General features: G+C 44.8%; 1 protein-coding gene and 1 long non-coding RNA gene across 2 annotated transcripts; both read right to left on the bottom strand.

Annotated features, from left to right (window-relative positions):
- Positions 1–17,218: 17,218 nt before the first annotated feature.
- On the bottom strand, positions 17,219–17,932 carry LOC139833117 (uncharacterized). Its single transcript, XM_071823286.1, has 2 exons — positions 17,918–17,932; positions 17,219–17,791 (listed from the first exon to the last, which is right to left on the bottom strand). The coding sequence occupies exons 1-2, from the start codon at positions 17,930–17,932 to the stop codon at positions 17,219–17,221; spliced, it is 588 nt and encodes a 195-aa protein (XP_071679387.1).
- A 1,283-nt stretch (positions 17,933–19,215) lies between these two features.
- Positions 19,216–21,413, bottom strand: LOC139832219 (uncharacterized). Its single transcript, XR_011746940.1, has 3 exons — positions 21,292–21,413; positions 20,856–21,191; positions 19,216–20,111 (listed from the first exon to the last, which is right to left on the bottom strand). It is a non-coding gene; the product is annotated as an uncharacterized lncRNA (long non-coding RNA).
- Positions 21,414–24,828: the final 3,415 nt, after the last annotated feature.

Raw genomic sequence — 24,828 nt, 5'->3', positions numbered from 1 at the left:
ATTCTCTTTATTTGATTTCAAAACTAAGTTTTTTCTGAACATCCATTCTAACTAGGGTCTTCTAAGGTCAAACAATGGCTCTGATACCAACTTGTCAACACCCGGATTTTTAAGTCCAGATGCCTATTATGTCATTCATCGCAATCCCAGGAATATTGTTGTTGCGAGGCATAATAGTCGAATATCATAGTCATCATTCATTACAAACCCTATTGTCTTACAACTTCAAATCACATGATTTATATTACACAAATAGTTGATCTATTGATCAACGAACAAACACAAGTTCATAGCGGAAGCGTAAATAGAAATGGACTCTCTAGTCCACAGGCCAACGCTTGACGTCGGAAGACTCCTAGTTGTCGTAGGCGTCCTGCTGGTCATCTCCTTGGTGGTTCTGTTCATCTTCATACTCTGGCCATTTGAATAGCCAGGGACACAACCGTGAGTACTTTAAGTACTCACAAACTAATACTAGTGTAAGTGCTAACAATTCTAGTAAGGGGTGCTAAGCTCTAGTTTATTTGCATAAAGCCAATTTTAGTTCACAAGTATTTGAGAAAAGACTTATTCAAAGTGCTAACTAACTCAAGTGGAACATTAGTGTCATTCCCACCACTCAGTTGTGATTCAAAAACAATTCAGTTCAAAACACCATTCACTTCACCAACATTTTCAAGAATCTGACACCGGAAACTGTATGGCCTTTCCAACCATACGTAACCGTGGACACGGCTATTCGAATAGGTTTACACTCTGCAGAGGTTGCACACTTGTGCCAGAACATGTGATTTCATCCGTCGGGATAACCCCGAATCATCGTAACTTAGTACGCGGATCATCAACCATAACCTTTCACTTACAAACCCTAGTATAGGCACCTCTCCCCATGAGCTTGGCCTCCCAGTGAAGACCAACTGTCAACCTGGGAACTGCACAGGGCTTGGCCGTACAATTCACCTCAATTCACATCATTTCTCAGACAATGGAGGCAGCCTCAGCATAACCCCTATGATGTTTGTTCAGAGGGAACCCATACTAAGATGTATAAATTTCTAGTTAAGCCCTACCCATAATCAGGTATTGTGGGGGTACTCAAAAATTGAAAAGGTATCACATCCAAACCAATATCAGTTTTAAATCAAAAATCACCATCTTCTCCAAGTCATATTCACCTTCAAAAATCATTCAATGGAATGAATCATCATTCCAAGGTTTCAAATTCAATTCAAGTCACATGTTCCCATCTAGAGTAGTCAAATTTTAGTATTAGCACTAGCACTAATCATGAGGGGTGCTATCTTGCTTGGCTAACTTTGAGACTAACTTTGCTACTCTAACCATACTCTTAACTTAGACCAAAGTTAACTATAAAAGTACCTTTTTAAAAAAAACAAGTAAACACTTGTATGGTAAAAACTTGGGATGGGCTCATTGTAAATAAGGTAAGACTAATGGTGCCTTTCCCAAAGGGCTTTGCACTTTGCAAAAATATTAGCTTGCCTTGGTAATGGTCAAATTTCTCCTCTTCCTCCTCTTGGTAGAATCCTTCCTCTTCCTGGTATTCTCCGGTGCTAGCGTCTAAATTCGATTACGAGGTATAATCACTCAACAAGGTTTAAGAGCTATACTAAGCACAAGATGACTTCACACAAACTATTCTAATCACACACATAACACAATTAGGTGCATTGGTTTTCTTTCTTGAGGAAAAATAATTTCTCTCATTACATATGTAAATGATAGTTTCCATTTAGTTCTTGAGGAAATAATTTCCTCTCATTGAATCTTCTTAATATTTAATCTCCTAAAACAATTAGGCATGAAATCATGTTGACCTAAGTCAACCATTCATCATCATCATTTGCGAAAATGATTTAAATGAGGTAGAATACCCCATACAATTTAACAATTTCAATTATGATTTAAAATCACCAAGTATTTCATGTGAGAGTATTTTGACCAGTGGTCCAAACTTCATATGAAAGTACTTGGGACAAGATTTAAATGAAGTAAAACACTTCATATTATTTGCATAATAGTTTTGGACAATATCACTTAACTAAACTAGCCATATAGTCCTTTATTTAAACTAGGTCATGATCACTCAAAGTGACCACACCATATTTTTGCAGAAACAATTAGTGTAAGTGAAAAGTGAGCTATGAGAGTTGAAAACAACTTAATATCATTTCTGGTTGATTTTTAAGATTTATTTGAATGTGCAAAAGTCCCTGACTTGTTCTTTTTGTCACATTATTTATATAAAAGATCTCAGAATAAGACCTGTGTATTTTTGTAGAACTTTTCAGTAGCTTTCCAACAATATATAGTTTGCTAAATTTGGCCAAGCCAAACAGATTCTATTGAATTTCAAACACAGGGCCGGTATTGAATTTAAACTAAATCTGGAATTTCAAATTTGAACTAAGTGGGCCGCGCAGGAAAAACAAACGGGCCGAAATTCAAAATAAAACGGCCTGCCCAGCCACCACGGTCCACTGACGCGTGGGCTGCCTGACAGAGTGGGAGCCGCCTGTCAGCGGCTCACCACACCTGAATCGGTACGGGGCAGCGTGGGATGTTGGATTAGAGGGGGATGTAACGGTGCTAGTTCATCGTCGTCACCGGCGAGATACCCTCACTGGCGCGGCGGCACTAGGGGGTCGGAGAGCTCACCAGGGCTCCCGCGGTGGTTGGCAGTGTGCGCGAGGAAGTTGTAGTCGACGGCGAAGCTCCAGGTACCGGCGGCAGCTCCGGGGACTGCTCCAATCGATGGCGGCGAGCTGCGGTACTGGTGGCCTCCGGCGGTGAAATTGGCAAGCTCCGGTGGTGAATCGAGAAGGGGAAGTGGTCGAGGAGATCGAGGGAAGAGTGGGGATGGTGCTGGTGTGCAGAGATCATCGAGGGGAGGCCTCTATTTATAATGGCGGAGGTGGCCGTGGGGTTGCGGCAAGGTCGACAAGGGCGCGGCGTCTCCGGCGGTCTAGCGAGCTAGGCGAGGGCGCGGCGGTGTTCACGACGTCACGGTGGTCCGATAGGCGGCGCAAGCTAGCCCAGGCGGTGCCCAACCTTGTCAGAAAGCTTCCGTGTCTGGCGGTGTCCGCGGCGGTGTTTCTCCTCCGTCTCCGGCGGCGGTGGTCACGGGTCGCGGTCAGGCATCCGGACTTAAAAATCTGGGTGTTGACAGGCGTCACCATGGCTTTGAGCATGGTGCTTGCCCACTACTCGGAGGGCTTCGATGTCGAGGAGGTGATGGCCGTCTTTCCGTCCGAGACTGGCGAGTTCGACGTCGCCGAGGTGTTGCGCTTGATGGAGGCGGTACGCCCTTACGCCGACCGAGTGCTGGCGACTGGGGACTTCGAGACGCACATTGTGAGCTAGTCGGCTCCCGAGGATGCGTTGAAGGAGGAGGGCCAGAAGGACTTCCCCGCCAAGCGCATGTTCCATGCTGCGGCCACCAATGCCCTGTCCACCTACCCGATCGCCCCAAAGTTTTTGCATGGAGAGGGTGGTGCCGAGCCGGTCATAGAGGAGAAGCCGGGATCTGCCAAGTAGTTCTTCTTGTATGAGGAACGACCCTCTGGCCTGTAAGGATAAATACTTTGTTCCTACGAGCATGCGACTCGTGAGTGTTAGTTGTATATAAGTAAAGTGCTTTTGGCGAATGGTGGTTGGTGAATTCTTTGTGCGAGTGTTTTGTTGTGAGCCTACTCTCCATGGCCAGAGGGGCCCGTTGATACGTAAAGCACACGCCCGTTGGGAACCCCAAGTGGAAGGTGTGATGCGTACAATAACAAGTTTCCCTCAGTAAGAAACCTTGGTTTATCGAACCAGTAGGAGTCAAGGAGCACGTGAAGGTTGTTGGTGACGGAGTGTAGTGCGGCGCAACACCAGGGATTCCGGCGCCAACGTGGAACCTGCACAACACAATCAAAATACTTTGCCCCAACTTAACAGTGAGGTTGTCAATCTCACCGGCTTGCTGTAAACAAAGGATTAAATGTATGGTGTGGAAAATGATGTTTGTTTGCGAAGAACAGTAAAGAACAATGATTGCAGTAGATTGTATTCAGATGTAAAAGAATGGACCGGGGTCCACAGTTCACTAGTGGTGTCTCTCCAATAAGAAATAACATGTTGGGTGAACAAATTACAGTTGGGCAATTGACAAATAAAGAGGACATAACAATGCACATATATATCATGATGACTACTATGAGATTTAATCGGGCATTACGACAAAGTACATAGACCGCTATCCAGCATGCATCTATGCCTAAAATGTCCACCTTCGGGTTAGCATCTGCACCCCTTCCAGTATTAAGTTGCAAACAACCGACAATTGCATTAAGTATGGTGCGTAATGTAATCAACACAAATATCCTTAGACAAAGCATTGATGTTTTATCCCTAGTGGCAACAACACATCCACAACCTTAGAACTTTCTGTCGCTGTCCCAGATTCAATGGAGGCATGAACCCACTATCGAGCATAAATACTCCCTCTTGGAGTCACAAGTATCAACTTGGCCAGAGCCTCTACTAGCAACGGAGAGCATGCAAGATCATAAACAACACATATATGATAGATTGATAATCAACTTGACATAGTATTCCATATTCATCGGATCCCAACAAACACAACATGTAGCATTACAAATAGATGATCTTGATCATGATAGGCAGCTCACAAGATCTAACATGATAGCACAATGAGGAGAAGACAACCATCTAGCTACTGCTATGGACCCATAGTCTAGGAGTGAACTACTCACACATCAACCCGGAGGCGATCATGGTGATGTAGAGTCCTCCGGGAGATGATTCCCCTCTCCGGCAGGGTGCCGGAGGCGATCTCCTGAATCCCCCGAGATGGGATTGGCGGCGGCGGCGTCTCTGGAATGTTTTCCGTATCGTGGCTCTCGGTAAAAGGGTTTTCGCGATGGAGGGAATAAATAGGCGGAAGGGTAGCGTCGGGGGGCTGACGAGGGGCCCACACCATAGGGCGGCGTGGGCCCCTCCCTGGCCGCGCGGCCCTATGGTGGCGGCGCCTCGTGGCCCCACTTCGTATGCTCTTCGGTCTTCTGGAAGCTCCGTGGAAAAATAAGACCCTGGGCGTTGATTTCGTCCAATTCCGAGAATATTTCCTTGGTAGGATTTCTGAAACAAAAAACAGCAGAAAACGGCAACTGGCTCTTCGGCATCTCGTCAATAGGTTAGTGCCGGAAAATGCATAGTAATGATGTAAAGTGTGTATATAACATGTGAGTATCATCATAAAAGTAGCATGGAACATAAGAAATTATAGATACGTTTGAGACGTATCAGGGCCAGTCGCTCTGCGACCCCGATGAAGGCTATCAACATGACTGTTTTTCTTGTCGAGCTGGGCGTCCCCAGTCGCAGTACGTAGTCGTTTAGTGTGAATAGCAGCCTCATGGGTGGAAGAGTGGGTCGTTTGTTTTACGTTGTTTGTGTAGCGTGCCTCTCATCATGGCTCAGTGAGCCAGTCGCTTGGCGACTCCAAAGGGGTTCTTTGTGTGGCGTTATTCCTTGGAGAGCCGCGGGTCCGTTTTGCGGAGTCCCTGGTTGAAGTACTTAGCCTTTCAAGTCACCTAACTAAGGTGAGGAGGGCGTTTGCGTGCTATATAGCGTAGCACTGTACGATTGCTGGGGCCCGGAGGGTTGGTCGGGCGAGCGACCCTGCTGTAGGATCCAGTCGCCGTTTTCGCTTGACGACGTGATGGACACGGGGCTAGCCGGGCCTGGTGTTGCGACCGATGTGCCTGTCGTGCCCTTCTAAGCTGAGCTACTTGGCTGATCTTGGATTGCTCTGCCAGCAGCAGCAATCGAAAGTCTCCCAGTCCCTGAGTCGCGCGGTTTGGCGACTGGGCTCGTGGTGGTGAGATGGGAGATATGTTCGTGCGGCGAGTGATGGCGAGACAGTCGACGAATGCGATTGAGGCAACAGGCGACTTTATTGATATTCGGGTGTTTCTTACATGCTTTTTCTAAGTGTAGAACCGACGGAGGAGGTTGATGTTACAGGGGCGCTCGACTTCCCTGGTGAGTGGCTCGCCTTTGTCATCTTTGCGAATGTCGGTGAGGTAGTAGGCGTCATTGCCGAGTGCACGGCTGACGGCGAACGGTCCTTCCCAAGGGGGGGAAACCTTGTGCATGCCTTTCTTGTCCTGTATTAACCGAAGGACGAGGTCGCCTTCTTGGAAGGAGCGACCGCGGACGCGGCGACTCTGGTAGCGGCGAAGACCTTGCTGGTAAATGGCCGTCCTGGAGAGTGTGAGGTCTCGTGCCTCGTCGAGGAGGTCGAGGTCGTCATGCCGAGCGCGCTCGTTCTCTTCTTCGGCGTAGTTAGCGACTCGTGGTGAGTGATACGTCCAAAACGTATCTACTTTCCCGAACACTTTTGCTATTGTTTTGCCTCTAATTTGTGTATTTTGGATACAACTAACACGGACTAACGCTGTTTTCAGCAGAACTGCTCTGGTGTCTCGTTTTTGTGCAGAAATCCAACTTTCGGGAAAAACCTCGGAATTTATGCAGAAGGCCCTATTTTCCCAGGAAACTAACGGAGCCAGAAGGGCAATTGAAGTGGAGGCCCGAGGGCCCCACACCATAGGGCGGCGCGGCCCAGGGGGGGCCCGCGCGGCCCTGTGGTGTGGCCCCCTCGGCCGGCCTCCGACGCCCTCCTTCGGACTACTTATTCGCCTCGACCTAAAAACACCAGGGGAGAAGTCGAAGTCGCCAGAAACCCTCCAGAACGCCGCCACATCGCGAAACTCCGTCGCGGGAGCCAGAAGTCTCCGTTCTGGCACTCCGCCGGGACGGGGAATTGGAGGAGATCATCGCCACCATCACCGCCAACGCCTCTACATCAACCAGCCATGTTTCCCCCATCCATGTGTGAGTAATTCCCCCGCTGTAGGCCGAAGGGGATGGTAGGGATTGGATGAGATTGGTCATGTAATAGCATAAGATTGTTAGGGCATAGTGCCTAGTGTCCGTTATTGGTACTTTGATAATATTGTTGCAACTTGTTATGCTTAATGCTTGTCACTAGGGCCCGAGTGCCATGATCTCAGATCTGAACATGTTATTGTTTCATGAAGATAATCATTGTTTATGGTCTTACCTATAAGTTGTATACACATGTCGCTGTCCGGAACCAATGGCCCCAGTGACAAGAATTGGGACAACCGGAGGGATGGTAGCGATGTGAGGATCACATGTGTTCACGGAGTGTTAATGCTTTGCTCCGGTACTTTATTAAAAGGAGTACCTTAATATCCAGTAGTTTCCCTTGAGGCCCGGCTGCCACCGGCTGGTAGGACAAAAGATGTTGTGCAAGTTTCTCATTGCGAGCACGCACGACTATATATGGAACACATGCCTATTGATTGCTTTGTACTTGGACACCGTTTTATTATTATCTGCAAATGCCCTGCTATGATTGTTACATGAGTTTCTCTCATCCATGCAACGCCCGTCATCCGTCCCCGTGCCTACGATATTTTAATCTTGCTGTTTACTAAATTGACTAGTGATGTCTCTGTTACTCTCGCTTGTTATTTCACTACGCTCTTTGCTATAAAAGCTGTTACTACTGATAAACTCTTGCGAGCAAGCCTGTTTCCAGGTGCAACTGAATTGACAACTCCGTTGTTAAGGCTTCCAAGTGTTCTTTGTCTCCCCTTGTGTCGAATCAATAAATTGGGTTTTACTTCCCTCGAAGACTGTTGCGATCCCCTATACTTGTGGGTCATCAAGACTATTTTTACGGCGCCGTTGCCGGGAGCATAGCTTTATTTGGAAGTTCACTTGGATTAATATTGTTCGCTGCAAATTCTCCATCATGGGTAAACCTCGCGATACTAAGATCGCCATATTACCATCCACTACAAGAAAAGGTACAATTACGAATACCTCTGCTTTGCTCTTGATTCACCATCTGTGATTGATAAACTTGTTTCACCGCCACATGCTTCGCATGCGGGTACATCTGCTGAATCTGAACACTCTCATAATATTGATAATGTTTCTGCTGTGCTTGATGATAGTGGTTCATTGGGATCTTTTCTAGATGCTACAATTGCTAGGTCTAGACAAATTGAAAATCTTGAAACTCCTAATGCTACTACACCTGTTAGTTAACCTGTACTTGGTTATTTTAGTTATGATCCTGAGGAAGATTATGTGGAGCTTAATGATGATTTTATTGAAAAATGCAATGCTACTACTGATGCAAGAAAAATTAAAAAGTTGCTTGTAGAACATGCTGTTAGATATAAACTGTCTCCTGATCCTAAGTTTGCCACATCTCCTGTAAACATTAGGGATAAAGATTATGATTTTTCTCTTGATCTATCTCATATAGCTATTGTTGAGAAAACACCCTTTTGTGGTACTGAAAAAGAAAGTGCTGTTGAACACATGACTGAGTTATCTACTCTTAGTAGCTTGTTTTCTGATGATGTTAAGATGCGTACTTACTTTGTTGCTAAAATATTTCCATTCTCATTAAAGGATGACGCTAAAACTTGGTATAATAATTTGCCACCTAATTCTATTAAAAGTCCGAAAGAATTGCTTGATGTTTTCTTCCGCAAATACTTTCCTGCTAGTGCTCAACATATTGCTTTGCGAGAGAATTTATAATTTTAATCGGGAAGATGAAGAGAAATTGCACGAGGCTTGGTCGAGATTCTGCTCTCTTATTAGAGCTCGACCTGAGCATGATTTGGAAAAGCATGATTTACTTGATATATTTTATAGTGGACTAACCATTGAGTCTAGGGCATACCTGGATAGTTGTGCTGGTTGTGTTTTCAGGAAAAGAACTCCAGGGCAGCTATTTGAAGAATTATTGGCTAAAATAAGCCGGAATCATGATGAATGGACTACGCCTGAACCAACTCCAACTCCAATATTGAAGAAGAGGGGTTTAATTGAATTGAATGATGAAGATATGAGGGAAGCCAAGAAGTCTCTCAAGGAGAAAGGTATTAAATCTGAAGATGTGAAGAATCTACCTCCTATTGAAGATATATGTGAGATAATTCCCCCTGCATCCATGATTGAGGTAAATTCCCTTCAACGCTTTACTAGGGAGGATATTCCGTATTCAAAGCCTCCTGCACAATGCTTAGATGAGTTTGATAATTATATTGTTAAGCAAGAAAATTTTAATATGAGAGTAGAGAATCATTTAATGGAAAATTCTCAAGCTATTAGTGAATTGCATGATACTGTGGGGAGAACCTCCAATGATGTTAAGATGCTTGTTAAACATTTTCAAATGATTCAAACTCAAATTGATCAACTCACTAAAGTGCAAAATGACTTGTTAGGGAATAATTCTAAAGAGAAACATGCTTATGAAGTAACAACTAGAGGTGGTGTCTCTACCCAGGATCCTCTATATCCTGAAGGGCATCCCAAAAGAATTGAACAAAATTCTCAACGCATTGAACCTAGTGCTCATTCTAGGAAGAAAAAGAAGAAGAAACATAAAAATGTTGTAGAATCCTCTGAACCTGTTAATGATCCTAATAGTATTTCTATTTACGATGCGATAATCTGAAAGTGGTAATGAACATGATAATGATAATGATAATGTTAAGAATGATACTACGATAAAGAAGAGGTTGAAGAAGAACCTGAAAAGCATGCTAAAAATAAAAAGTACACTAAAGAAGACTTTATTGCTTTGAGAAACATGGTAATGAAAGAGAACCTTGGGTGCAAAAGCAAATGCCTTTTCCTGCTAAGAAACTAAAATCAAAGGAAGAAGAACACTATAATAAATTTTGCGATTGGATGAAACCTTTATTCTTGCAAATCCCTTTGACTGATGCGATTAAATTGCCTCCTTATTCAAAGTATATGAAAGATATTGTTACTAACAAAAGGAAAATCCCCAATGAGGAAATTTCCACTATGCTTGCTAATTACTCTTTCAATGGCAAAATTCCAAAGAAGTTGGGCGACCCAGGTATACCTACTATTCCTTGTTCTATCAAGAATAATTATGTTAAAACTGCTCTATGTGACTTGGGAGCCGGTGTTAGTGTTATGCCTTTTTCTCTTTATAAGAGACTTTACTTAGATAAGTTGATACCTACTGATATATCTTTGCAAATGGCTGATAAATCTACTGCTATTCCTGTTGGTATATGTGAGAATGTTCCTGTTCAAGTTACTACTAACTGCTTGATATTAACTGATTTTGTTGTGTTGGAAATGCCTGAAGATGATAATATGTCTATTATTCTTGGGAGACCTTTTCTTAACACCGCAGGGGCTGTTATTGATTGCAATAAAGGAAAGGTTACTTTCAATGTTGATGATAGGGAGCATACCGTTTATTTCCCCAAGAGGGTTGAGAAAGCGTGTGGAGTTAATACTATTTCTAATGTGAGAACTATCAAAGTGGGAACTATTGATTGTCCTATATATGAGCCTAAGGAAGAATATCAAACTCTCGTGATTGGATCCATATCAATACAATTCAAGGTAACATGATTGATTTGAGGTTTATTTCTTCTTATGCTATGTAAAATTTATTTGGTGACAAGACTTGATCAACCTTATTAACGAATACCTTTTATATGCATAGAGGAGGTAAACAACATATTTTTCTTCCTCCACTTGCCCTAGTTGCTGTAGCACTTTTAATTTGCAAAGTTCTTGAGTTATTCGAAGATTTCAAAAAAAATTCCTGGCCAGTAATAATAAACTAAATACCCAGAAATGTGCGTTTTTCAAAGTTTTCAAAAATTCACAAAAATTATACCGTTGGTCCTATTTTTCCACGAGACACACAGGAGCACCGAGAGGATGACTGTGGGGCACCGAGAGGGCGCCGGACCACGAGGCCGGCGCGGCCAAGGAGGTGGCCGCGCCACCATGTGGTGTGGGTCCCCCTCTGCCCCACTTTGCCATCTCTTCCTCCCGAGACTCTTCTCTCTCCCGAAAAAATCGACACCAAGTTCCTCTCACTCGCGTTTTTGCTCCAGAGCTCCAGATTTTTCGATCTCTTTGCTCAGCCCAGATTTCTGTCTGAAATTTGGCACATTTGCTCTTCGGTATGTGACTCCTCCACCCATCCAAGTAGAATTTCGTTTGGTTGAGTATATCTTGAATATTTTGCTGCTGTAGGTAACATGTTTAGTGAGCTTGCATGCTTGTTCTAAATGGTAGAAACTAGTTTTGATGCATGATTAGTACTCTAGCAAGTTCCTATGGTAGTTTCCCTCAATTATATGTCACCAAATCAAAAAATTTATGTCATTTGTTGAAAATTTCAGAGAAGCTATGAAGAAGTTTAGCTTTGGAGAGTTGTTCAAGAAGGGGACAACCAGCACCGGGAGGCCTTCTAGGGCCGCCACCCGGATTAGGCAATCATACAATGAAGACATCCTCGCGCCTAGCTTCGCGCCTGAAGAGGACAACGGTCCTCCTAATGCTTCTACTTTTCCATGTTATGATTTTCTAAGGAATGCAGGGATACTGGAGGATTTCTTAACCCTTGTCAACAGGGCAGGGTTAACCACTTATATGGGCGATGAAAGGGAGCAATACTACTTGCTCACCAAAATCTTCGTCGAGAGTTTCCAGTTCAACAACAAACACTATGAGCCAACAGTTGCGTTCAGGATTTATGGTAATACTGTGACTATGCCATTGAAGGATTTTTGTTGTGCCCTGGATATTGCCCCTGTAGGTACAGCAAGTAGGATTGATGACAACCCCCGGGACTTGCTGGAGCTCTACCGTGGAATCACCGATGATGATTGTCGCACCATTCAGCGGGGCAAGATAAGAAACATTCAACTCCCCGCCATTAAATATTTTGCATACTACATTGCTACTAGCATTCTTGGCAGGGAGAACACTAGTAATATCTCTAGCTACCATCTTGCTTTCCTGAATATTGCACTTACTGGTCATACATCTTATCACCTTGGTGCTCTTATTGCTCGCCGCCTGACTACCAGGGGGCCTATTTTTGGAGGAACTATTGCGCTGCGTGTTTTAACTTTTCTTAATCTTCCTATTGATCCTAATGATGTGCCATTGGCCCCTAGGAGACTCGATATTACTGCTATGAAGAGTCATCATTTTGTTACTACTGACTCTACTTTAGATAGTATGGTGTATAGAATGTTGTTTTCTGACGGGGAGGAGAAGGAAATCCCTCTTCCCCAACCTGGTTTGTTGAGTATTGACAGGCAGTCATGGTCGTGCACTAAGGAGGAGGTGGATGAACATTTGAAGATAAAAGACTTCCACCAGCAACATGACTCCGAGGACGTCGGGACCTCCTACGACCACACCGTCACATATCCGGGTGCTTCTTCTAGCACATACCCGGAATACGACCCATCTTCATATTACGGAGACACTACCTCATGGGATCGATGGGATTAAACTCCACTTAGGCCAAAAGCCTAAGCTTGGGGGGAGGTATACCGGCATCACTAATTCTTTGCATATTATGGTTGCTGGATACTTGTACATACTTGTTTTGTTCGTTTGAGTGGTTTTCTATTGAGAGGAGGATGATATTTTGGGAAATGCTGCCTGAAAACAGATTCTGGAACGTTACTGTAAAAATCGTCAAAAATAGCCAGAGCGTCATTTTAAGCTGCAAATTTTTGTGAAGGTTCCCCAGGTTGTTATCTAACTTTCATTAGTTGAACACTTTTTGATCTGAGCAACGTAAGATTTTTGTTAAAATCGATTTCTGTACTGCTGTCAGGTTTTGGCAGATTTCTGCCATCTCGCTTTTCTGTGTTTCTTTTAGTTTGCTATTTCTTGTTTTGCTTTGTTTTCCTTCCCAAAACACAAAAAGACCAAAAATATTTCTGTTGTTTCTCTTCACCATTTGTTTGCTTTGGTTTCTTGCATTTGTTTCACTTTATTTGCTATTGCTAGTTTGCTATAAGAAAACCCAAAAAGATTTTGCTTTGTTTGTTTGTTTCTTTTTGTTCTTGTTTCTAAATTCGAAAACGCCAAAAATATTTGCTGTTCTTCTCTGTTTTGTAAAGTTCTTTATGAGTTCAATGGTCTTCGGTGGCTGGAGCGTGGTTTTCATTTCATATTATCCAAGCTGCACAAGTGAAAAGGCAATAATGACGATCTACGACAACCTGATTGTGGTGAGAGGCTGGTATGAACTCTATTTGTTTTCATTTTTGTACATATACTCATCCATGTGAGCATGCTTAGTTGGTTCATGTGAGGTATATGTTATTTGAGAAAGTCTAGTAGTTCATGATCTCTCATGTTTAGCTCCGATTTATTAATATGAGTAGCATGTCATGTATGTTTGTTTGCATTGTTTTATTCATAAGTAAGTATGGCATTGTGGTATCCTCCTCTGAATAATTCATTTATATCGACTTGGCACATGCTCACGCATGCATATGACTGAACAAACAGTCAATTAAGCCTCGATGATTTATATTGCTTCAGAGTTCTTGTATCACTTTTATGCCTCCGTTAATTTATTTTGCCGCAAGCATGATTATGACAGTTACTGCTCTCTTGGTTTGTCGCTCCCTAGTCTATTGCTAGCCTTCACTTGTACTGAGCGGGAACGCTGCTCGTACTTCCAAACACATGAAAACCAAGTTATTCCAGAGTGTCCACCATAAATACCTATGCATGGCATTTCAAACCATTCCAAGTAAATTCTCATGCGCTACCTTTAAAACCTTCAAAATGCTTCTCAATTTGTGTTTATGTTTCATAGCTCATGAGGAAGTATGTGGTGTTTAGCTTTCAACCTTGTCATTTACTTTTGACGGACTCTCATATGGACTAGTGGCACATCCGCTTATCCAATAATTTTGCAAAAAGAGCTGGCAATGGGATTCCCAGTCCCAAATTAATTAACTTAAATAGACACTCCTCCATGGTTTGTGATTGTTGGACGGCACCCGAAGGATTCGGTTAGCCATGGCTTGTGTAAGCAAAGGTTGGGGGGGAGTGTCATCATCATAATAAAACTAAAATAAAAGGGCACTCCTTCATGGTATGAGATTGTTGGCAGGCACCCGAGGATTCGGTTAGCCATGGTTTGTGCAGGAAAGGTTGGAAGGAGTGCCAAATAAATATGCAATAATTCATGGGAGCCGCTCTTGAAAGTCCGGTTGGCGAGGTAGTTAGTGTACCCATTACCATTCGTTGACAACAACAAACACCTCTCAAAATAATTTTACTCCTGTCTTTATAAAAATGAAAAGCTCTAGCGCATGTTAATCCCCGCTTCCCTCTGCGAAGGGTCAATCTTTTACTTTTATGTTGTGTCTCCATTATTTCTTTGAGCACTATCTTGAGAGCACAACTGTCATTCTTAGTACAATATGCTTGTCTCAAAATATGATTGATTGTGGTATAACTTTGATGCATTTATCTTTCGACAATCACTACTTCTAGTCTTTCTATGAACTCCAGAGGTGCCCGGGCATTTATGTTTTGCCAATCAAATCGAGGCAAGCGAGATACCACTTTATCATACTCTCTTATGAACATTGCAATCTTGCTTATATACATGATTCATGATGCTTCTTATTAATTGTTGGTACCTCTCCATGATTGACATAGCTGTTAGATGATCTTATTTGCATGTATCTCATTATGAACTGCTTAAGTATTAGCTATTGCATGAGAATATATACATCATATGAGCAAATGTGTTCGTGAAAGTTCTTTTATCGCTCAGTTGTTAACTGAATTGCTTGAGGACAAGCAATAAGCTAAGCTTGGGGGGAGTTGATACGTCCAAAACGTATCTACTTTCCCGAACACTTTTGCTATTGTTTTGCCTCTAATTTGTGTATTTTGGATACAACTAACACGGACTAACGCTGTTTTCAGCAGAATCGCTCTGGTGTCTCGTTTTTGTGCGAGAAATCCAACTTTCGGGAAAAACCTCGGAATTTATGCGAGAAGGCCCTATTTTCCCAGGAAACTAACGGAGCTGTAAGGGCAATTGAAGTGGAGGCCCGAGGGCCCCACACCATAGGGCGGCGCGGCCCGGGGGGGCCCGCGCGGCCCCGTGGTGTGGCCCCTCGGCCGGCCTCCGACGCCCTCCTTCGGACTACTTATTCGCCTCGACCTAAAAACACCAGGGAGAAGTCGAAGTCGCCGTAAACCCTCCGAACGCCGCCACATCGCGAAACTCCGTCGCGGGAGCCAGAAGTCTCCGTTCTGGCACTCCGCCGGGACGGGGAATTGGAGGAGATCATCGCCACCATCACCGCCAACGCCTCTACATCAACCAGCCATGTTTCCCCCATCCATGTGTGAGTAATTCCCCCGCTGTAGGCCGAAGGGGATGGTAGGGATTGGATGAGATTGGTCATGTAATAGCATAAGATTGTTAGGGCATAGTGCCTAGTGTCCGTTATTGGTACTTTGATAATATTGTTGCAACTTGTTATGCTTAATGCTTGTCACTAGGGCCCGAGTGCCATGATCTCAGATCTGAACATGTTATTGTTTCATGAAGATAATCATTGTTTATGGTCTTACCTATAAGTTGTATACACATGTCGCTGTCCGGAACCAATGGCCCCGAAGTGACAAGAATTGGGACAACCGGAGGGGATGGTAGCGATGTGAGGATCACATGTGTTCACGGAGTGTTAATGCTTTGCTCCGGTACTTTATTAAAAGGAGTACCTTAATATCCAGTAGTTTCCCTTGAGGCCCGGCTGCCACCGGCTGGTAGGACAAAAGATGTTGTGCAAGTTTCTCATTGCGAGCACGCACGACTATATATGGAACACATGCCTATTGATTGCTTTGTACTTGGACACCGTTTTATTATTATCTGCAAATGCCCTGCTATGATTGTTACATGAGTTTCTCTCATCCATGCAACGCCCGTCATCCGTCCCCGTGCCTACAGTATTTTAATCTTGCTGTTTACTAAAATCACTACTGCTGTCTCTGTTACTCTGCTGCTGTTATTTCACTACTGCTACTGCTATAAAACTGTTACTACTGATAAACTCTTGCGAGCAAGCCTGTTTCCAGGTGCAACTGAATTGACAACTCCGTTGTTAAGGCTTCCAAGTGTTCTTTGTCTCCCCTTGTGTCGAATCAATAAATTGGGTTTTACTTCCCTCGAAGACTGTTGCGATCCCCTATACTTGTGGGTCATCAGTGAGTCATGGGCGATGTCGGTGGGCATGATAGCTTCGGCGCCGTACACCAGGAAGAAGGGCGTTTAGCCAGTCGACCAGTTCGGTGTTGTTGGAATGCCCCAGAGTACAGAAGGGAGTTCTTCGGCCCAGCATCCGGCCGCACGCTCCAGGGGTACCACCAGTCGTGGTTTGATTCCGTGGAGGATGCTCTGGTTCGCCCTTTCTGCTTGCCCATTCGACTCGGGGTGTGCGACTGACGCGAGGTCGAGTCGGATGCCATTTTCTTCGCAGAAGTCGGCCATTTCCCCTTTGGCGAAGTTGGTGCCGTTGTCCGTGATGATGCTGTGAGGGTAGCCGTAGCGGTAGATCAATTCTCGTAAGAATTTGGTGGTTGTTTTGCCGTCGCACTTCTTGATGGGTTTTGCCTCCACCCATTTGGTGAATTTGTCCACAGCGACGAGGAGGTGAGTGTACCCGCCAGGGGCTGTCTTGAATTTCCCCACCATATCCATGCCCCAGACGGCGAACGGCCAGGTGAGGGGTATGGTTTTCAGTGCCGAGCCCGGCATGTGCGACTGGCTCACGTATTTCTGGCATCCGGCGCATGCGCGGACGATGTCGACTGCATCTTCATGGGCTCTTGGCCAGTAGAAGCCGTGCCGGAAGGCTTTGGCTACAATCGAGCGCGCGCCTGCGTTGTGTCCACAGTCGCCTGTGTGGATGTCGCGATGAATCTTGCGGCCTTCATCAGTGGTGACGCACCGCTGGAATACTCTGGAGACGCTGCGCTTGTAGAGCTCATTGTTGATGATGGTGAAGGACTTGCAGCAGCGCACGAGCGTGCGTGCCTCCGTCTCATCCATCGGTAGTACCTGACGCTCGAGGTAGCTTATGTGCGGTTCCGTCCAGTCCCCAATATCGAAGGCGAGTGCGACTAGGACAGATTCGGGTGCGGGTGGTTCGGCGATGTCGATTTCCCGCGGCACGCGCACCGATGAGTGAGTGAGGATGTCGAGGAAGACGCCTAGAAGAGGTGGGAGTCACTTGGACCCGAGCCTGGCCATTGTGTCTGCTTCTTCGTTCTTGCGCCTGTCGACCCACTCGACGACGTGGCCGGCAAAGCTGGTGCCAGCCTGGTCGACCGCACGCTTGTAGGCGATCATGTTGGCGTCGCAGGTGCTGGACGTCTGGCTGGCGACGAGGTCAGAGTCGCCGAGGCAACGCAGTCGTGTTGCGCCCATCTCTTTCGCGATGCGCATGCCGTGGAGGAGTGCCTCGTATTCAGCCATGTTGTTGGTGCAGGGCTCGAATCGGAGTTGCAGGACGTATCTCACGATGTCGCCTTTAGGCGAAATGAGGACGACCCCTGCTCTTGCTCCTTCGAGGTTTTTGGAGCCGTCGTAGTGTAGTGTCCAATGCTTGAGGTCCGCCGGGGAGCTCGGCTGCTGGGCTTCTTCCCAATCTGCGAGGAAGTCGGCTAGCGCTTGGGACTTGATAGCGTGGCGCGACTCGTACGTGATGTTGTGGACGCCGAGTTCAACTGCCCACTTGGTGATCCGGCCGGTTGCGTCGCGGTTGCGGATGATATCGGCGAGTGGCGTTGAGGTGACCACCTTGATGGGATGCTCATGGAAGTAAGGGGCCAGTCACCGCTGGGCCCTGAGCACTGCGTATACCAGTTTTTGGTAGTGCGGGTACCGCTGCTTCTACTCGATTAAGGCTTCGCTGATGTAGTAGACTGGTAATTGAGTCATGTGGGGACCCCGGACCAGCTGTCCAAAATACCCTGTTATGTATACAGTTCACGATCCCATGATCAGTGCGCCGTGAACACATAACCGAACTGATATCAAATTACATCATCCTTTACAAAACGGAATAAGAAAATTACAATAAGGTCACATGACCAATCTTTACATAATAGCCTCGAAGGGCCTAATCTAATGACCAGAATAGCGGAATCACTTCAGCAGCGTAGAGCCCAAGTCATCTGCCTTAACCCTACAGGCAACTGACTGGGAAGACGTTCCTAGCTCGCATAGACGTCGTCAACTCCTTCTTCACCTGTCGAGTTCCTCCAAGTCTGGCCAAGTAAATAGCCAGGGACAAAGCCGTGAGTACATTGGAATTGTACTCGCAAACCATCAAGAAGGTGATAACAATTCTAACTAAAGAAGACAATAGAGAAATAATAGTTTCTCTTGTGGATATAGCATGTGGAAGAGAATCAGTTTCTCTTGTGGATATAGCATGTGGAAGAGAATCAGTTTCTCTTGTGGATATAGCATTCCAACTTCGCAGTTAAAGGGAACACTAAGAGGGTTCTATGACATCTCTATATCTTTATTGAAGAAGATACTCTAAAAGATATCCTATGACATCTCTATATCTTTGTTGAAGAAGTTACTTCAAAAGAGTTCCACAACATAAAACACTAGGATGGGTTAACCCAATTTTATTTATCCTTCCCGACCATCTCCATATGGTCAACACATCCTTTCCCGTACCCTTCCGGTACTTCAAAACAAGTTCTTTCCTTTCCTTTGTCAAACAATTTTGTAAAACAAAACTCATCAGGCTAAGCAACAGCCATTCCAACCGTCCATGACCGCGGACGCGGCTATTCGAATAGATTTTACTCTGCAGAGTTTGCACACTTTCCCCACCTCTATCCGGATACCTATCGTGTGGGCATCATCCCCGCATAACAACATATGCCACGACGGATACCCGAACATAGCCTTTCGCCCATTCGACTTAGCAAGAGGTCCTACCCTATGGAGTATGTACCTCCCCGGCACCGTGGCAGCTCACCTCCTCTTGAGCGTGGCTCCACCGCCAAGCCAGGAGACCCATAGTGTCTTCGGACGGGTCAGCCCCGAAGGCCTCCCGTTATACTATTGTCCCAACAATGACAACCCGGACTCGGGGGTAACCGTACCCTTGTATAGTTGTGCGGTGCCTCATGCTAAGAAGAACAAACGTCAAGCTAAGCTCCGTGCCCACGTTGGAGTAAGTTTGTGGTTGCGCGGGTTAATTGTCACGGGTGAATACTTAGACGCCAAAGTTTTCATAAACAAGATTCTCTTTCCAACCATCTTTGCCAAGATCCTTTTCTTTCATAAACACACACTTAGGTAAGTCCAACTCACCCAAGGTTTTTCAGAAGTTCTTTTCAACAAGGTATTTTTCCAAGGGGTTCCCAACCTATAGTTTCATGTAAGAACTAAGAGACAACAATGGCGTGATGCTAGCCATCATACCACTAAGGAGATGATAATTGAGGTGTCAAGGGGATCATACATACTTAGGATAAGCATGCATAGGGACATCATAAATAGCATGATTCAACAAGGGTCATGATGTTAATCATCATACCACTAAGAAGATGATAATATAGGTGGTCAAGGGGGCATACATGCTTAGAGTAAGCATGCATAAGATCAACAAGGGGTTCAACACACTCGAGAGTAAGTATGTATAACAGCAACAAGGGGTTCACAAACTTGGGAGTAAGTATGCATGGCATCAACAAGGGGTTTAAGATACGACAAGGGCATGATGCTAACCACCATACCACTATGGGGTGCAAAAAGGGTGTCAAGAGGTCGACACACACAAGACAAGTGGGTGTACCCATCACACTTAGAGGGGTACACCAAGAACATGATGATGAAGACCACCATTTCACTAAAGGGGGTTGTAGGTGAGGTGTCAAAGAGAATAAACATGCTCATGGTGAGCATGCTCCATCAACATAAGTAGAAACAACACAAGATAGATCGAGAGACAAGAATAACAACAAAGTAACCACAATATGTGATTAAACATTCAGAGATCAAGAGATGGCTTGCCTTGGTTGGCTTGTTTGTCCCTGGACTTCTCCAAATTCTTCGAATCCTTCCTCTCCTTCAAACTCGTCAACATTTGAATCTAACGTCGCACAATAAAGATACACAAAGAACACAATCACAAACCAATACTTCACCACATCACAATAATCAAGTAAATAGGGAACAAAGTTTAGAAAGTTGTCTTTGGATTTATTTTTTTTTTTTTAAAAAAACTACATCAAAAGTTTCACAATGATTGGGTTTCAACACTTAAGTTGACCTTTTATTTTAAACCAATCCTATACATGGATTCTAATTTAATTTGCAAAACAACTTTATGTGAACAAGCAACAAGCACCCATGGGGTGCTGCAAGTAGTTTAACGCTGAAACAAAACCCACAAACTTGGTTTATAGAAAAATTATTTTTTTAAAATAAATTTATAACAAAAATTGATATTTAACTACACATAGAACACAAATAAATAACCATTTATTCTAGATAAATCCCACTGGTATGAGACCAGTGGCATTTTAAAAAGGTTGAAATTTGTGTTCTACTGCAACTGAAATCATTCGTTCTGAGTCTGCAAAATTTGAGATATGAATTTTACAAATTTCTAGCTGATTCATTTTAGGGGAGAGCTGTGCGAGTGGGCACACGTCCTCTTACTCAAATCTGAAGGGGTATGCCACCATAGGATCAAGATCTAATGGTTGGTATTGGACAACTTGACTAAAAAAATAATGGATGCTTTAATATTGCTGCAACCAGACTATATGCATGCGTCGACTTCTGATTTTTCCTGCTAGCTGATAACGACGACGGTGACTCGGAAACTCACCTGGGACGGCCGAAGCTTGACGAGAACTGCGAGAGGATGGCAAAGTGGAGTAGCGATGGCCCAGCGGAGCAGCTTGTACGTGCTGGAGATGTCTACGCGGACGGCAACTTGCATGGCGTCTGGACAGAGCTGCATGGACGACGTGCTCCACGGCGGCGATCGAGAGCTCACCGGGAGAGCTGGCGGTCGACGGCGGAGGCTTGGAGCTGCGGAGGCACGTCGGGGAAGAGGTGCGACACGTCCAGATCGAGCAGGAATACCACTAGTCGACAGTTGCGGGCGGCGGCTTCTTCGTCCCGTACGGACGCTCCTCGTCGGCGGCAGCTACAGGTGCTCCTGGACATGGACAGAGATGGGCGGCGCGTTAGAAGGGAGACGATCAAGGGTTCTAGAATAAGCAAGGAGGAAGAGCGGAGGGGTCGAGGTCAAGCGCCACCTTGCGCGTCCCTGCTCGGCTGCCAAAGTGCCACGAGCGACGGGCTCTTCTCAGCTCGGCGAGGGAGAGGAGGAGAGGCAGCACTGCTGCGCTACGGTGAACTAAGTGAGGAGGAGGTGCTATCTGGAGCGATGTGGCGAAATGGAGAGTCTGAGGGCGGCTTTTATAGCCTCGGACGGGTGTACGGTAGACGGAGTTCATCCTGACGGTGCACGGGTCCAGGGCTTCGCCATTGGCCAGCTGGGCGGTGGTGGAGCATCTTGAGCGCGGGCTAGGGTTTTCGGAGGGGTTCCACGCGCGGGAACGGCCGGGAGAGAGAGGGAGGGCCACCGCGCAGAGAGCGCTCGGCGAAAAGCCGCGCCCAGGCTGACGTCATGCGTGTTGCCGGAGATGACGCAGGCGCGCTCGCGTCAGCAGAGGGAGGTGTGGCGCGTGTGTGGCGGACGCTCGCGACCTGGGTCAGTCATCGTTCGGCTCAGTTTTCATGCAGGAGTGCGTGCGACGCGAACCTGGCGACTGAGGTCGAGTCGAGCATGGGCAGGGGCAGGTGTGCTCGGCGCGTGCGTGCGTTTGGGCGCGGATGGGCGTGTGGAATTCGATCAGTTTGTCTCCAGTATGCTGTGGTGATCATGTCGATCGCGAGCATACCCAGAGCGCGCGTGTGTGCAGGAAAAAGGAATCAGGGAGAGAGGGATGCGGGAGGGCTTGGGATGGTTAGAAGTGTGGCACGAGCCATGGCAGGGCTGGTACAACTTGGATTGGCAATATTCAAGAATCGGTTTTGAAAAGGTTCCAGAATTGAGGACACGCGACAGAGTTTGCTGGAGAATTACGGGAGTTTTCAGGTGTGGAGCAAGGGTCCAAAACTTGCAGACTTTCTAAAGGAATAAGGCATAAACTTGGTTTCAACTTTCAATATTTGGCATAGAAGAGGTACATATGGTATTCGGAAGTTTTGAAAATAGCCAAACTTATTTTTGGGCTAGTTATGATCTCTGCCCAATTATGAGCATCATATAATTTTTCCCATACTTCAAAAAGTTATTTTAGGATCGGAGTCATGAAAGATAATTAAAAAGTTCAAAGCATTTATGGGAATTACAACAAAGAATATTATTTTTGGAGAAACAAAGGAGGTATTGTTATTTCTCACACACTTTTCTTGATTTTTCAAACTAAACACCATTTTATAAATAAATTTTATAACCAAGGAGTGAGATGATTTTAGGGAGCTATGAAAGAGAGAACAAAAGTTTAAATAGAGGTAGAGATAAAATTGAAAGAGTAAGTGAAGAAATAGCATCTCCAAGCCTCATTTTCAAAGAAACAAAACAAATAATGAAGTAATTTCATAGGTTATAGAGGCATGTGGTTTTGGTTGGATAAGCGAGAGGGATTTTGAAATAGAGGTGGAGAGGAATCTTGGTGTGCAAGGGTTTCCTTATAAAGGTGCATAGATCAGGCTAAAGGGACCAGTGCCATTTTACCAACAAGATATGTAGTGGCTGGGGGAAAACTCTAGGGTCTGATTGAGATCTAAGCTCAAGGTTATTGGTAGAGCTATGATCATGTAGTTCCATAATAGATGTACACGATATTGGGGTGAGTCTTGTCCTGATTCTACTAAGGTGAAGATCCTCTTTGGTTCATTTGTTTTTAGAGCACACAAAGAGGTATTGGTAGATTGGGCTAAATACCAATTTGTAGACAAAAACCACACACAAGAAAATTTGCACTAATCAAGCAAGGTCATCAACAACTATTCAAGCATCCCAAGAATAATTGTTGACCAAGTGCTTATAGACGATCATGTCATGATAGGGTTTAAAATAATTAAATATACAAAGTCATAGATTTGGTGAATTTTCTAAGGACATATCCTTTCCTAAAGTTTTGCAAAGGTGTTTGAAATCATTTTATCAATGCTTGCAAATCTTTAGTTTTGAAAACAGTGGGATCATTTGTAGTCATATATCCCTATATGTTTTATAAATACTTAATTTGAGAAAAAAAATAGATGGCTATTAATTTTGGAAAGATTTAAAACACTTGAAATAAAAGGGGTTGCCAGGATCAGATGGTTGGCAAGGATTTTTATAGAACTAGTATACAAGATCACAAGGGCGCAAGGATTATTTTGGTTCACAATTTTGTTAAACAATCAAGCAAAAACAGACAAGATATCATACCAAACATAACCCTAATAAAAGAAAATGTTACTTTACCTACTAATCACAAAATTTTTTTGTTGGCCCTCATTTTTGTAAATCAAAACTATGCTTTACAACAAGGTTACAAAAGTTGGGTTGTTACAGATCTTCCACCCTTAAAATAATCTCGTCCCGAGATTACTAAGCGTAGAACTAGAGGGGTTGTAAAGTTTAATTAAAGTTAGACTCCATCCTTCTGTAGATGTACTGCTGTTGAGATGGTCATTGCTTCATCTTTTGGGAGGCATGATGGATTCCTGCCGATGGCGAGCTTCATGAAGAGGTTGACTACTCCATGTTGGGGTTAGATCTGAAACTTCTTAACGATCCTAGTGGGGGTTCAAGACTTTGTGAGGGTTAGTGCACTCCAACGGTGCTTTAGCAGGGTTGAAAACTTTTTAGAGTTAGCTTTAAATTTTTGTGGAAGACAAAGTCTTCCACCCTTAAAATTGTTCACTGGGGGGTTTAAAAACTCTAAGCTTCGGCCATGGGTCTTGTCGGTGCTTTCGAAGAAGTGATCTTTCTCTCGGCTTGAGTTGAAGCATCTTCAGGGAGCGAGGTGCAGTCCACAGCTTCAAGGGGAGTTAGTGCATCCCAAGTTTCCAACGGTGTTTTAGAAAAAAAAATTAGAGTCAGCTCCAATTTTTAGTGGAAGACGAAGTCTTCCACCCTTAAGATTTTTCATCGGGCTTTCTCGAAAAAAAATTCAGAGCTTCTGCCTTGTAGTCCTGTCTGGGGCTTCTGAAGGAGTCATCGATCTTCCGTAATTAGTCTCCAGGGGAGAAATGTAGATCACGGCTTCAAAAGGCACTCACGGTGTTTACTAAACCTTATAACGCGTGGTGAGTTAGTAAGTCGTTGGAGCACCTGCTTGGTATCCGTATGAAGCAGCAACAAAGGTCATCGAAGACAATCTTCAGCTTGCGAGTCGATGCTGACTTATACCAGTTAAGAAGTGAGCGGGTAATTACACCTAATCCTGAGTCTTGAGGTATCTTCATAAGCTTCATTTGATGATGACCAGTTGAACCATGTGATGTAGCTTGGCTTTGACGCTATTGTTCTCTCAGCTTGTCAGGCGGCGTCTTACAGGGTGGTTCCCAGAAGATATCCTCGAGGTTAGCGCGATTGTTCCAAGGTTAGACCAAGTTAGTATGTCTTCTCGCAGAGGTGCAGTCACTCCTGAAGGTACAGGCTTCTGCTGCGTTGGCGTAGTAGAGATGCTTCAGCTGATCTTGAAAGTAGTTAGCGTAGAGAGGGGTCTGGGTTAGTTCTTTCGACGGTTGAAAACAACTGTTAACAAGGCTAACTTCTCCAAAAACTAGCA

The sequence above is a fragment of the Lolium perenne genome, chromosome 1, assembly GCF_019359855.2.
Source record: "Lolium perenne isolate Kyuss_39 chromosome 1, Kyuss_2.0, whole genome shotgun sequence".
Classification (NCBI taxonomy): domain Eukaryota; kingdom Viridiplantae; phylum Streptophyta; class Magnoliopsida; order Poales; family Poaceae; genus Lolium; species Lolium perenne.
Note: the sequence above shows the minus strand (reverse complement) of the source record. Positions and strands in the feature narration are given on the sequence as shown.